The sequence below is a fragment of the Mastomys coucha genome, unplaced genomic scaffold (assembly GCF_008632895.1).
Source record: "Mastomys coucha isolate ucsf_1 unplaced genomic scaffold, UCSF_Mcou_1 pScaffold20, whole genome shotgun sequence".
NCBI lineage: Eukaryota > Metazoa > Chordata > Mammalia > Rodentia > Muridae > Mastomys > Mastomys coucha.
The window spans coordinates 33,317,304-33,332,262 of NW_022196903.1; the positions used below are offsets into that span (position 1 = coordinate 33,317,304).

Genomic DNA, 14,959 nt, shown 5'->3' on the forward strand with positions numbered 1-14,959 from the left:
GTGGTGGTGGTGTTGGTGGCAGTAGCGGTAGCAGCCCATGCCTTTAATAACAGCACATGGGAGGCCAGGCTGGAGGACTGTCACAGATTTAAAACTAGCCTGGTCTACACAGTAAGGCCTGGGTTACATAACAAAACTCTACCATAAAAACAAAACCTAACCCACTTATACTGTTATGTATGGGCTGTGGAACTGTGGGTGAGCCACCTCCCTCCTTTCTTGTCCTGGATATTGAACCCAGGCCTGTGTAAGCCACCCAGCATTATACCACTGAGCACACCCCAAGTCCCGAGTGACTGTTTTCTGCATCTTTAATTTCTAGATTCTGCCATGCTGTCGATTTCATAATAACCCTAATTCTTAAGTAGAACTGTCCCTGAATAAGGAATGGGCCACCATTCTCTCCTTTTCCATTGTGGGCGCTGGCTACCTGAAAGCACAATGTTCAAAAGAAATCTCCAAGCATTTCAGAAGTCTCCACAACAGTGAAAGTCAAGACCCAACTTAGACATGGCTTCTTTAAAAAAAAAAAAAAAAAAAAAAAAAAAAAATCACCAGGTGGGGATGGGTCTTTAGTCCCGGAAAAATAAAACAACAACAAAAATCATGCATTTAAAATGCTAAAGGAAATAAAACAGACAACAAATCAATACAGCAGAGAGTTCTCTCCGAAAACTGCAATAAGGGCACCACCTGAAAATCAAGTCCATCTCTGCTGAAGATGAGAAACTTGTTAGCCAGACGCAGGACTGCTGCCTCCCAGAGGAACTGCAAACAAGATTAAGGAACCAACCCCATCCCCTCACCCCCACCACTCCAGGACAGGCCTCAGCAAAGTCTCCCCACCCATACTGTTTTGAAAGTGAGACACTTAGACAAGAGGGTCCTGGTGCCACTGAGGGGAAACCTGGGCCAAACACACCACCTTATCCTAGGATCAACAGCTGCTGGCCATGGCCAGGCACCGCACAAGCAGCCTAGGCACCTTACCAAGACACCCTCCAACAAGCTGGCTTCCCAGAGCCTGCGATCAGATCACCGGGCAGGTCATCTCTGAAGACACTCCACCTAGCAATTCACTCAGAGTGGAAACACACATCGGCACTTGCTTTGTTTTGAGGCTGGGCCCCTGAAGCTGGATGCTGTGCTCACACACTGGTTCTCACTCTGTGTTCCCTGCCCAGAGGCAGCTACGTAAACCAGAGAAGCAACTTAGTGAAAGGATGCCTGCCGCTTCTCTCTGTGATGTCAGCTCTAGAGCAGACGTAGAACTTCACGTCTCCTAGTTGGATTTTGGATTAGGAGTAGCAGAGAACCAGAAAGAAAGGGCTTTCTAAACAAGGGGGAGGCAGTGTAGACACACCCACCGTGTGTCTTTAAGTTTAGCAACAACTTTATCTCCTACCACCTCTCCGGAATATTCCAGATGACAACGTGCAAGTGGAAAAATGCTGGGGCCGAGAAGCTAAGTGTATCATAGAATCTGGAGCCAGACTCTCTTAAACTCCTGTTAAGGTCCTCTTCAGTTAGGCAGGGATCATAAAAGCTAGCCCTCAGTGTGACTGGGTCACACAGCACCTGGCACACGTCAGTGTTAACAATTAGTGAGCTAGGTCCCATAATGGTCAAATCCAGCAGAATCCAGCTTCTCTCTGTTGACTGAAGTCAAGAGCTCTCAGAAGGACTAACTCCTCTCCGCAGAACACTGGACTGGACCTCTCGAGACAGAGGCAGGAGGTGTTAGCTTAGGTAAAGTTTCTGCACCAGCTGCCTAAAAGAAGCCCTCTCTGTCAACCCTACCTCTGCTGTGGCTCCCTGAGGCAGTGTTCCACCCGGCTACAGGAAATCTCTGGAAGCTTCAGCTATGACCCCAGTCTGTGGATCTCGAGGAGCAAAGGGGAGTGGAGAGCTACAGCAAGTCCTCTCATCATCCAGGCGGTGACCTTGAGCAAGCCTCTTCTGCCTTGATTTCCTCCTGAGTGAGTGAATGGGTCCCATGCTGTGCTCCCTGAAGTCCCTTCCTCCATTCTATTCCACCATCCCCTTTGTGTGGCTAGTTATAATGCCCACAGTAGGGCCTAAGGGACACCTTCAAATGTGTTCTCCTTCCTTCAGGCCACTTGGCAGTCCTCTGGCCCTGCTCCCACCAGCAGGGAGGCTTCTGGGCTGCTTTCGTGGCTTTCCTGTGGCTCTCCCGTTTCTCCTGGGGCAGTGTGAAGAAGCTCTCCACCCTCAACTGCTCCTTTCACCTTCCCTTTTCTACCCACAAAGCAACCAAGCATGTGTGTGCTGGGGAAATCACAGGCTTGCACTGTGTCACCTCGGAGATGGTCTCCAGGCCTTCTGTCCAGTGCACGCTCAGGGTGGACAAATAAACATTTCAGAGAAGCAACATGAATTAAACCATTTCCTGAACAAACAAAACCCACCCACACGCCTCATAAATCATGTCTCTTAATCCCATGCTGATGAACAGTCACTAAATTGCATCTATTATAAAACCAACCATGACTCCTTTCATGCCCTGACACTTCAGACTCAAAATATTTTCACATTCCATTGTAATGCCTTTGTAGAGGCAATACCAATAGCTAGTTCCCTGGAAAGATCCATGGCCAGGGAGCTTTCCAAGAGATTTTTCTTTGGATGTTCTTTGTGTCCTGGTGCACTGGGGGGACACGGCCAGCTTGCTTACATCTGGGGGAATACTGGCTGTTCACAGCAATGCACAACTGCTCTACAGCACACACCAGATGCACCCTTCTGCCCCAACAATAAAAGTATCCCAAAACATTCGCTACGCCACATTAACACAGCCGTGCACAAACACAATTCCAGTGCCTGCATTTTGCAAAGGGGGATAAAAAGAAAATAGGCATCTTCGGAGCAGAAACCACCAGACCCGCCTCGGGCAACATGGTTCACGGAAGACCAGGTTGCAGACCTTTTGGCAAGACCGGTCAGAAACCGCTCGCTTCCTTTCCTTTGCATTTATTCATCTCCTCCCTGCCTTTATTTGCTGGGCCCAGGAAGAATAGGAAAGCATCTCCAGCAAGGAGGGCGAGGGAGCGGTGGAGAATAAAAGAGGATGGGCGGGTGGGGGAGCCAGGGGGTGACGAGCGCGGCAGAGAAGGCGGCCAGGGTGGCGGCCGCGTCCCGGGGGGCTCGGCGAGGCTTACCTGAGGTGCACGAGGCCGGCCCGGCGAGCAGCAGCAGCCAGAGGCCGGGGAGCAGCAGCCCCGGTCGGCGGTGGCGGGAGGAAGGCCCGCGGCCGCACCGCTCCGGCACCAGTGCAACCCTGGCGCGGGGCTCCCGCTCCATGGCCACGCGTCGGCTCCCCGGCACCCCGGCCTCCCGGCGTGGGCGCGCTCAGGCCCGGGACGCCGGCGGCCGCTGCGACGGAGACTGGGCGCCTCGCACCGGCGCGCAGCGAGGCCGGCGAGGCGGGGGCGGGCCGGGCCGGATCCGCGGACTGGGGCCGCTGCACGCCGGCCGCGCTGCTCCGCCCCCTCCCGAGCCTCGCAGCCGCTGCCGGGCAACGCACGGCCCCGCGCGGGGAGGCGAGCACCACCTCCCGGCCGGCCCGGCGCCTGCCTGCGGGCGGTCCGGCGGAGAGCGAGGCGGGACCTGGTCCCCGCCCTCCCCCAGGACCCGCCTCTCAGGAGGGCGCCCGGGACGGCGCCGCCGCACACCCGCACCAGCACCCCCGGGGCGCTGGAGGAACGGTTGCAAACCCAGTGATTCTGGAGCACGCTCCTCCCGAGCCGCCCACGCTGGGCCGGCAGCAGGTGTGTGTGCGGGGCGGCCCAGGTCCCTGGCAGACCCGGGGCTGCCGAGCGGACAAAGCCGAGAGACGTGGACTCTCTTCCCCAGAGCCCGCGCGCTGGAAAAGGCTGGGGAGGAGGCACACAGGGCTCAGCTCATCCTCTGCCTTTCCAGAGCGCTGCCACCTTGCGAAGGTGGGCCTTTGGAGAGACCTGGGCCTGCTGCCCTGATGAAAAAGACCCTGCTGGGGCTTAGTTTCCCGGGGAAATGGGGATATGGATGGGAGTTAACATGTGTCTCTGTGCTAAGAGCCAAGTGTGTAACTCTGAGGGAAGGTGTGAGGGAACACACCACAATTTTAGGCAGTTATATTTCAGAGGTTGCACCAGCCATGGTCTGAAAGCTGTACATAAAGAGAAGTATCTTGTTGACTGAGAAACTATGACAGACAGTGGGAAATGTTAGCCATCCAGACTGGCCAAAGGATCAAGGTTGCTCTTCGGTGAGGTAGGCAAATGAACCAGAAAGATGCTACCCCGTTTTGCTGGGCAAACTCATCTATCTAGGTAAAGAATCAAAAAGTCCCTGTTCTGAAAGAAAAAAAAAGGCACCTGTTAAATTTCAGGGGAAATGAGAATCTAGGTTACAAGCTTTTGTAGATGACCCTAATTTTTGTGCTGCATTGTGTCATTTGTCATAAGCAACCCCCATCCATTGCTCTCCTACTCCCCCTGACATATACATCCACGGAGTTGTCTCCAGCATACCCAAGTGGAGAGTCTGCTTGTCTGAGCATGTCCTCACCCTGACCAAAGTAGCCCTCCGAATGGATCCCCTCTCTCCTGGCTTTTCTTTGTATACACAACTCACCTGGCCACAGGCCACCCACCTGGAGCAGTTCTCGACATTTAGTCCTATTGTGTTATGTTATTTTTTGTGAACTTGTTGGTACACACACACTAAGTTAAAATAACGTTCTAACATGTTATCACCCCACCCAGGATCCCCCACAGGCCCAGGAAGATTTCATTATACATTTATTGATGGGAATCTATGTGTCCTTTACAATTGGCCTCAGCCTGCAGGAAGTTCCCGTCTGTGCTAGACATGACTGTGGGAGAAGGGAATCTCCCACACCATTCTGAGTCAACTCAGACACTGCTAGAAAGAAAGAAAAATGCAACCTTGGGCTAACAGGAAGGACCACAGGGCATCAACTCTCTAAGGAAAAAGGGGATCCCTAGAGTCCCTTCGTCTCTCTGCTCTCAAAACGTAAAACCAACCTCTGTTGGGAATTAGAGCATTCTCCCTCATTGTCTAGCAAAATGACTCCCAGAGCTCAGCTGGCAGATAGTGTAACTCTGCAGACCCAGCAGGAATGAATGCTCAAGGTAAGCAGGAATGTGTGTGTGCATACACAAGTGCACATGCATGCCCCCACACCTAATCACACGTCTGTGCACATTTATGTCTAAAAATAGGGATTAGGACACAGCCTCAGAGCATCTGCACAAAACGATGCTATGAACAGATCTAGTGGCTATGTCTTAACACTTTGTATGACTTGTCAGTACTGGGGTGGGGGGGACATAAAAGGAGATAGAAGCATTGATTTTTAGACAATTTTCACCCAATCTCATTTTATGTATAAATAAGTAAGATATGAGCTTTCCCTCAGCCACAAGTGAAGCACCAACAATTAGGAGGGAGAGTCAGCGTGGCTCCTCAGCAGGCTTCTAGCCTGGTTTAGGGAGGGAGAGAGATGGGGTCAGTTTTACTCTTAGGTATGGGCAAAACAGCACAGCTCTGGGCCTCTACCAGCTGCACCTGGGCCCCACAGGCCCAGGAGTCTGAGGAGCCAAGGGAAAACCCATCAGGATCCATCTTTCCCATGCCTGAGTGCCCAGAACCCCCCAGAACCCCATAATTCCACTTCTTCAGCCCGACTCAATTCCAGAATCCGTGTGGTATCATCCTGAGAGGTCTGTCTTTCCAAAAGTGGGTCGACAGTGTTGTGTCTGGCTATGGGGTGGGGGTCAGGGTAGTTGTTTGCAAGGGTGGTAATGAGGCTTTGACAGGTAGAAAAAGTATCTACACAGATCCTATAGGATGAAGCAAAGAACCAAGGATGTAAAGACAAGCTTGAGGGTCACCTGAGTTGAGTGAATGCTTTCACAACACAAGGGGTCTTAAATTCTGCCCCTGAACTCAGCCTACCACATTATTAGGAAGGTCTGCACACTAAAGGGCAAAGATGGGTGTCTTATTTCAGTTTTTTTGCTCATCACAGACTTTGCTGATACTTCACTGTGGGTGTGTGTTCTTTCCAGATGCCCTCTATCTGCATGGCTCTGCTTCCTGATCTACCATGGCACGAACAGGTGGGGGCCATAACTCCTGTGCACAGGAATGTCCCTCATCTTCCCCATCACAAGGAACCGATACCCCTGAAACCATAAGCCCAAGGACATTCTTTCTCCTTTACATTGCTCCTGTCAGTATTTTCTCACAGTGATAAGAAAGGTAACTGATATGAGGTCCACACATTATGTTAAGTTCCACTCACATTTTGAGTACTTGCCACATATGCCAGACACCACAGTGGGCGCTAGGAGTATCACAGCAGGAGGAAGCGTTTCTCTGATGGTTCTCATGTTCCAGTGAAAGCAGACTGGTGACAAGAGATACCACACTGGTGACAGCTATTTGGAGACCTTTAAAGGGGGAAAGGGGAGGCTGGCTATGGTGGCACAGACCTTTAATTCCAGCACTCAGGAGGCAGAGGCAGGCAGATCTCGGTGAGTTCAAGACAAGCCTGGTCTACACAGCAAGTTCAAGACAACCAGGGCTACATAGTAAGATCCTCTCTCAAAAACTGAAATGAAAGGAAATTTAAAATGATGGAAGAATGGTGTGCAAGCAAAAACAACGTTTCTGTGCTAACTAGAGGAGCCAATGTCAATCATTACAGCGACATTGGACATCGAGCCATGGGACAACTGGAGCAAACCGTGCCTGGCACAGAGCAATTGTGCATGAGAAAGAACCAACCAGGGTAAGTTTACTGAGCCCCTGAGGCTGTCCCACAAAATTGTGCTAAGCCGTGAGGAAATATCACTAGCCAGGTGTTGTGTTGTCCCAGGCAGGGCATCAACGACTAACCAGATATCAGCAAAGTCCAACTTGGTGAACCATGAGTTCTTTTGGGATGATTTACAGGAATATAGGTTAGGGGTTACTTACAGGAACAGGAATGACTCACAAACAAGCAAACTACATCACCAAAGCCCACCCCAGCATGGGTGACAGCTCACAAAGCTGGGACCTAGAGCATACAGGAAGTTCAACATGATGGAGAGTGTCCCTTCCAAGTGACTCAGTTGGTCTAAACCCCTTCCAGGCAGCTCAGCTGGCTTCTGTCTCTTCTAGACAGCTGGCCTGGTCTGAGAGTCTTTGCAGCTGGGCTCTGCTCCTCTGAGGGGGACTCTCAACTTTTATTACTCTGGCAGGAGGGGCTTAGGGAATCTGTCCGTTTCAGGGACTTCCTAAAGCTATCTTGAAGATTTTGTTCATTTGTTTGATTTTTAGTTTTGGCTTTTTTTTTTTCCCCTTCCTGCTTAAGGAGCTTCCCTGTGGAGAGGAATATGTTCATCTCAGAGGAGACTATTACACAACACCATGGGTTTGTAGAGGGGAAAAAATAAGTTTCAAAATGACCCTATTACAAAGAAGAGGATTTCAGATGTTAGAATGACATCGCTGTTGCTAAATGTTCAAAGGGGTCATTTGTATTTGGTAGGACAGGAGGAAAGCTTCATGAGCTGAGATATAGCTCAGTGATAGAGCGTTTACCTAGCATACATGAGGTCCTAGGTTCAATTCCCAGCACTCGACAGACAGCACCTGAAATGGACTTCAGGAATTAGAAGCTACGAGACTTAGCAGGATTGCACCTAGAGAATAGGAATGTCTGTACAAATACATAATAACAGAAATGTGAGATTTTTCTTCTAACTGATGTATCAGCTCAACCTTGGATCAAAACCCTAGCAACTACTTAAAATCAACTGGAGTTTGAAAACTAAAGCATACTATCCCTGGGCCACACCTCCAGGAATTAAATTCAAATGTTGGCAGTTAAGGCTTGGGCAGCACTCTGTTTAGAAAGCTTCCCAGGATTTTCAGGCATAGTCAGGGATGGAAAGCATCCAGTTAGAGTGAAGAGAAGAGCTGATGGACAAGAAGGAAGAGTGAAACAGGCACAGAGCAAGACCCGGTACGGGTCTTAAAGGATCTGAGCTTCATCTGCAGGCGATGAAGTATTAGTAAAGCTCTTTTTGAGCTAATATTAGAATAAAACACAAGAAAGATGACTCTATTAACAATGTATAAAACTATTTGGAGAGAAAAGGCTGAAGAGGGAGAGAAGACCCTCTCTCAGGAAACTGCAACCCTGCATGCATGAAGCATGAAGGATTTAAATATCTCCCACCACCAAAGACAGCAAGCTTAAGTTTTTTATCTTATTCATTTGTAAGAATTTGGGGAAGTGGGCATTCTCAAATCCTACTGAAGGGAAGGTCAGTTGATATAGGCATTTTGGAGGATATCTTGGCAATATCTATCACAATTTAAAATTGTTTTCAACATGTAGTCCAGAAAGCCTAACTCAAAACACAAATATTCAAGTGGTCCATTCCAGAGGACCTGAGTTCAGTTTCCAGAAGCCACACGCTGGCTCCCAACCATTTTTAGTTTCAATCCTCAGTCATCCAGTGCACTCTTCTGGCCCATCTGATGTGTGGATACACACAGAGTAGCGACCTATCCATACACAGAAAATAAATACACTTGAACCATGTATGACTTCTCCCCCTGATTCAGTCATCTTTATTTTTTTTTTTTTTACTTTCAGTATTTACAATCAGCTAACATAGCCCAGAAAGTCTCCCTCAGATGTATATGGTTTCTCCCTTCTCCCACCTAGCTTTCCCTCTCCCTCTTTTCTTTCTCTTTCTCCCTCCTTGCCTTTTTTATTTTTTCTTTTTTCTTTCCCCCTTTCTCTCCCACCCTCGACCCTTCTCATTTCTCTCATTTTTACATCTTTAATTTAGTTAGATAAATTTAGTCAGGCAATTGAGTTCAAGGAAATTCACCTTTTAGAAATGTTCACTGAGCCTTCACAAGTCTAGGGAATTCTATAACCACCACCGTTCAAGATAAAGAACCTTGCCATTGCCTTAAATTTTCCTTGTATCAGGCTGGAGAGATGGCTTAGTTGTTAAGAGCACTGACTGCTCTTCTGGAGGTCCTGAGTTCAAATCCCAGCAACCACATGGTGACTCACAACCATCTGTAATGAGATCAGATGCCTTCTTGTGGTGTGTCTCAAGACAGCTTCAGTGTACTTACATATAATAAATAAATAAATCTTGAAAAAAAATTTTTTTGTATCATCTTGCCATATATCCCTATACACCCACACAGACACACACACACACAGACACACACACACACACACACACACACTCATACACACATACATACAAATTGCTGGCAACTTCAATAATATGGTTTACATATCTATAATTTTGCTTTTTTCAGAATTTCATATAAACAGGATCATATAGTATATACAACTTTTGTTGCTGTTGTTTGTTTTTTGTTTTGTTTGTTTGTTTGTTTGTTTTTCAAGACAAGGTCTCTCTGTATAGCTCTGGCTGTCCTAGAACTTACTCTGTAGTTCAGGCTGGCCTCAAACTCAAACAGAGACCTGCCTACTTCTACTGGGATTGAAGGCATGCACCACCACTACCCAGCTCGTAAAGTAAGGCCAGGTTAAATATATACAACTTTTGGGGCCTCGGTTATTTAGTTTATAACAGTTGTTGCATGTATCAATAGTTTGTTCCTTTATGTTGCATAGCAGTATTCCTTTGAATGGACATATCACAATGTGTTTATCCATTTTACTAACTGATGGACATTTAGATTGTTTCCACTTTCTTGGATATTATTTATTTCCTAATGTTTGTATAAACTGCTTTCATTTTTCTTGAGTAATACCTAGGAGGAGAATTACCAGATTCTGTAGCAAATGCATATTAAGCTTCATAAGAAACTGATAAATTGGGCCAGGCAGTGGTGGCGAATGCCTTTAATCCCAGCACTTGGGAGGCAGAGGCAGGTGGATTTCTGAGTTCGAGGCCAGCCTGGTCTACAGAGTGAGTTCCAGGACAGCCAGGGCTATACAGAAAAACCCTGTCTCAAAAAAAAAAAAAGGAAGAAAGAAAGAGAGAGAGAGAGAGAGAGAGAGAGAAAGAAGGAAAGAAACTGATAAATTGTCTTCCAAAGTGGTATCTATATTTACATTCCCACTAGCAATATATAAAATCCTAGCTATTGAATATCTTTGTTGACACTTGATTTTATTTGTGTGTTTATTTGCTTTTGCTTATGTTTTTACAGTATTGGAACAAGAACCCAAGACCACTGAATAACAATCTCAGCCCTCTCTAAATTTCATTTTGAGACAGGGTCTCACTAAATTGCCAGGCTGACTTCAGACTTTTCTATCATCCAACCTCACCCTCGCAAATGGATGAAAGAGCAAGCATGAACCACGACACCGGCTTTGTTGCAGTTTTAATTAAATAGGTCAAGTAGCTGTGCACAAATAACTCTTTCTGGCATTATAACAATGCTAAGCACCATGTTCTGTGTTTATTTGTACCCACCAGACCTTCTTTGGGGCAGTATGTTTTCACATCTTTTACACATCCTATATAGGCCATTTTCCTTTCTGCCAACTTCTAAGCATTTTTACATATTTTTGGTACAAATCTTCCATTAGATTACTGTTTTTGGCATGTTTTCTCCTGGCCCACAGTTGGCTTTTTCAGTCTCCTAATGGTATATTTCAAGGAGCAGACTTTTTTTTTCCTCTCACTTTGATGAAAGCCAGCCTTTCTTGCCTTTTTTGGCTCATGGCTTTTGGGTCCTTATCTAAGAAGCCTTTGACTAGGCAAGGTCGGATTCGAACACAAGAGAAAGAGTTGAATGCCCAACTTCTGGCCGTAAGAGTCCAGCTAGCATGAACTGTGGTGAGGAAGAGCTGGGGCTTGAGAGGGTCAACCAAAAGGTCAAAGACACATACATGAAAACCATCGATGACAGGTCGTTAGCTACAGCCATGAGAATGTGTGACTGCACCTGAGAAGAGAGGACTTGCTAGGAGAAAAGGACCCAAGGAGAGGCACTCAAGAGCAATGATAACTGTGGAAAAGCTGAAATGGAGCCTCTGTAAAAGACCAGAAGCAACTGTTGGAAAGAAAGAAAAAAAAATACGTGCAGTAGACATGTTGATTGTCATCCTCACAGTCTCTGGAATTATCTAGGAGATAAACATCTGGACACATCTGTAAGGGATTCACAACCACCTGTAACTCCAGTTCTAGGTGGTCTGACTCCCTCTTCTGGGTACACTGACTAATGTACAACAATATGCGTCACTGGAAGTAACGCAACACTGAAGATTGTGGCATTAAGATGATATGATCTGCTCTTGCCTTCTTCCTCTCTCTCTTGCTCTTTGCCCTCTTTCTTGCCTTCCTCCTCTCTTGCTCTCTTGCTTTCTTCCTCTCCTTTCTCTCTCTCTCTCCTTCTCTTCTCCTTCCTCTCCTTTCTTTCTATGTACATGGCCAGCCTATTTTCTCTTTCCTATAATAAAATATCTCACGATAAAAAAAAAAGATGATATGCTCTGAGGCATTGTTTCCTTTGATAAGGATGTTATATTTGGTAGCAATGGTGGCAAGGAAGAATGTTCCAGAGAGAGGATCCAGGCCCAACTCCCTGCCTATCCCACTTCCCGATTTCCATTTCCCCACGCTCCAGCCCCCAACGCACAAACTGCCACCAAACCATCCACTAAACCCTCTGTGCCCACTCACCATGGTCATCCCTACCTATAGCCTGAACTGGTGGCAGTTCTCCAAATACCCACCTCAGAATTATGGCGACAGTTGGTGACAACTATTTTTAGGACCACCCTCCTTCTCTAGCTTGGTACTAACTCCAACTCACATATGAGTGTGTGTGAAACTTGACTCTGGCAAGCTGGGACTGAAAATGATGGGCACTGCCTAGCTCCTTCCTTGTTCCCTCATCGTGGGTTCAGATCATGTACAAGTAAAGCCAAACCCATACTAGCTATCCATCTGTCTTAGAGTTCCCATTGCTGTCATAAACCACGATGACCAAAGACAACTTGGGGAGGAAAAGTTTTACATCAGCTTACAACCCTCAGGTCACACTCCATCACTGAGGGAACTCGGCAGGAATCTGCAGGCAGGCACAGACGCAGAGGCCACGGAGAAATGTTGCTTATTATTGGTTGTTTGCCTTGGTTTGCTCAGTTTGTTTGCTTACACCATCCAGGACCACCTGCCAAGGGGTGGTACCATCCACTGTGATCTGGGCCCTCCCTCATCAATCAAGACAATGTCCTACAGACTTGCCTTACTGGACAATCTCATAGCAGGCATTTTCTCAATTTAGATTCCTTCTTCCCAAATGGCCCTCACTGTGTCAAGCTGACAGAAAGACTAGCTGGCACACCATCCTAACTGACTTCACTCTCAAGAGGACTCCTTTAGCTGTCAAATCCCAGAGGCATGTCTTTCCCAGGAGAAGGGTCAGTCTGGAGTTTCCAGAGCTGTGGGCATCACTACTGTAGGAAGTCTTCCCTGGTCTCTGCATTGTAGGGTTTCTTGCTCTTCCTTTTGCAGCCTCTGTGGCTGTGCCGGTTGCATGGAGTTTGTGTGTCAGTTCCACACCTGCAGTTCGAGTTCACCCAGGGCAGAGACCTTGTCCTTTCCATCTCTTTCTTCTCTGGAGCTCAGTAGCTGGTGCAGGGTCAGAATGCCCAATGAATTTTTGGTGAATGGACAAATGGAATCAAGGACTAAGCTCAGAGGCAGTCTCTCTCTTCCTGCATCACCTCTCCCTGGGAGAGTGCAATAACCCAAGAGGAGCATGAGGTTGGCCAAGCTCTTTGGTACCAGGCCCAGAAGGGAAGTAGCTTGGCTCTACTTGTGCACCCTTGTACTGACACAGTAACTGCTCAAGTTTCAAAGTATGTGAAGAAGTGCTGGGTTTTTCTGCCACGCAGTCCAAAACACCAGCTGAGATCACTGGAAAAGTATAAAAGGTTGCTTCAAACCCGATGTGGGCTTGGCCTTCTTCAGAGCTCAGGAACTGAACGAGCTGGCATCCACCAACTTTGTTAAATTTCGTGGACCAAGGCTCTTGACAAGGTCCCCAGAAGACCACAAGCTCTATCCTTTAGAAAATGGCATTCCTCAAACCATGAAAGATGCCCGAAAACTGACTCTTATTCCACATCAGACAAATCTGAATATCATAAGCTCAAGAAGACAATTGTCAGAAGCTGGGTGATAAAATTATCTGCCCACAGAAAACTCTGGGTGGAACTTATCCACCACTCCCCCAAGGGACAAATTAAGACATTTCTATGGAGACGAACTTCTGTGGTGATGGACTTGCTCTGTAAATTCTTGTTGTCTGGGACTGAGGAGACAGCTTGGTGGGTAAGAATGTTTGTTCTACAAACATGAGGATGAGTTCAAATCTCCAGCACCCATATAAAAAGGTGGATCTGTCTGTCCATATCTGCGACCCCAGCACTGGAGGAAGTGGCAGACAGACACTGGGGGCCGGCAGGGGGGGGGTGCAGTTACTAGCCAGTCTAGCTGAACTGAGGAGCACCCTGTCTCAAGGACAAAGTAGAAAGCTATAGAGGAAGAGAGTGGTGTCCTGTTCTGGCCTCTGCATGCATGTATCCATACACTCACATGCATGCCACACCCACAAAACAAATGAATGAATGAGTGAATAGATGAATGAATGAAGTAATATGTAAATCTGTACTATCAAGTTAAACATCCCTGGTTGTAAAGCATTCAATATGCAGCTGACTAGGCAGTAGAATATTTAATGTAATTTAACTTTAATTTAACTTTAAATTTCCACATGTGGTACACATTAAGTAGCATGGCTGTGGTACACTACAGACACGTACTATACACCCCATATAGTATCAGGCATCTAGCTAAATACACAAGGGTGATCATTATTGCTTAATTCTTTGCCAGAATTTTAAGGATTTTGTAACTATGTTTCTAGACGAAATTGGCCTCTAATAGAATTTTTAAGGAATCTTCCTTATCTTTGTTAAGAATAGCACTTATTTAACTCACTGAAATAATTTGAGATCATGCCATCTTTTTCATTTTTCTTAAAAGAGCTTTAATTTGCATCATATGTTGTATGAAAAGCATAGTGTACCAAGTAAAATTGTAAGTATTAGAATTATTCATAATCTCACTAACCCCAAAGAAATAGTATTAGATGTACTGGAGGCTAAGACAGAACGCACCTAAACATCAGTTATGTTTATGTATATGAATGTTTGCCTGCAGACATGTACGTACACCATGTGAGCGTTGGTGCCTGCAGAGGTCAGAAAAGGCATCACATCTCCTGGAACTAGAGTTACAGACGGTTGTAAACTGCCATGTAGGTGCTGGGAACTGAATCCAGGTCTTCTGCAAGAGCAGCAAGTGCTTTTAGCCATTGAGCCCTCTCTCTGGCCCCTATGCTACATATTAAAGAGCATTATAGCATAGCAAATCTGTCTCCCATCCCTGCACCCAGGTGTGAGAGTGCTAGTCTTCTGGCCCTTTGCCAAACTGGATATTGTTTCATGTTTAGTGTTTATAAATATTTGGGGGGAGGTTAGGGGTGGGTGTAAATGCACAGACGTGCTCATCCATGTGGAGATCAGAGGTCAATGCTGGCTAGACGTCTTCTTCAACTGCTTCCCACCTCATTTTTTGTTTTGTTTTGTTTTGTTTTGTTTTTTCAAGACAGGGTTTCTCTGTGTAGCCCTGGCTGTCCTGGAACTCACTCTGTAGACCAGGCTAACCTCAAACTCAGATATTTGCCTGCCTCTGCCTCCCAAGTGCTGGGATTAAAGGCGTGATACCACTACATGGCTGTTTTGTTTGTGTTTTGAGACAGAGTTTCACTATATAGCTTTGGCTGGCCTGGAGCTTCCTATGTAGACCAGGCTGGTCATGAATGCAATGATTAAAGACATGCACCATCATGC

The 14,959-nt window shown here is 46.8% G+C and overlaps 1 protein-coding gene and 1 long non-coding RNA gene across 6 annotated transcripts in view; one reads left to right on the forward strand and one right to left on the reverse strand.

Moving 5' to 3' along the window:
* Kiaa1549 (KIAA1549 ortholog) overlaps positions 1–3,487 on the reverse strand; it is a 140,734-nt gene extending 137,247 nt beyond the window's left edge. For 2 of the 5 annotated variants that reach the window (XR_004121932.1, XM_031381568.1), the window contains exon 1: positions 3,180–3,485. Coding sequence is in view for 4 of the 5 variants with exons in the window: in XM_031381568.1 (XP_031237428.1) it covers positions 3,180–3,321 (142 nt within the window). In the remaining variant the exon portion in view is untranslated. Of the gene's footprint in view, positions 1–3,179 lie in introns of all 5 variants that reach the window. The other 3 variants (XM_031381571.1, XM_031381570.1, XM_031381569.1) reach the window with 2 other exon arrangements.
* Positions 3,488–6,066: 2,579 nt separating this feature from the next.
* LOC116098748 lies at positions 6,067–10,775 on the forward strand. The gene is made up of 3 exons (XR_004121934.1): positions 6,067–6,146; positions 6,737–6,820; positions 10,234–10,775. It is a non-coding gene; the product is annotated as an uncharacterized LOC116098748 (long non-coding RNA).
* The last annotated feature ends 4,184 nt before the right edge of the window (positions 10,776–14,959 follow it).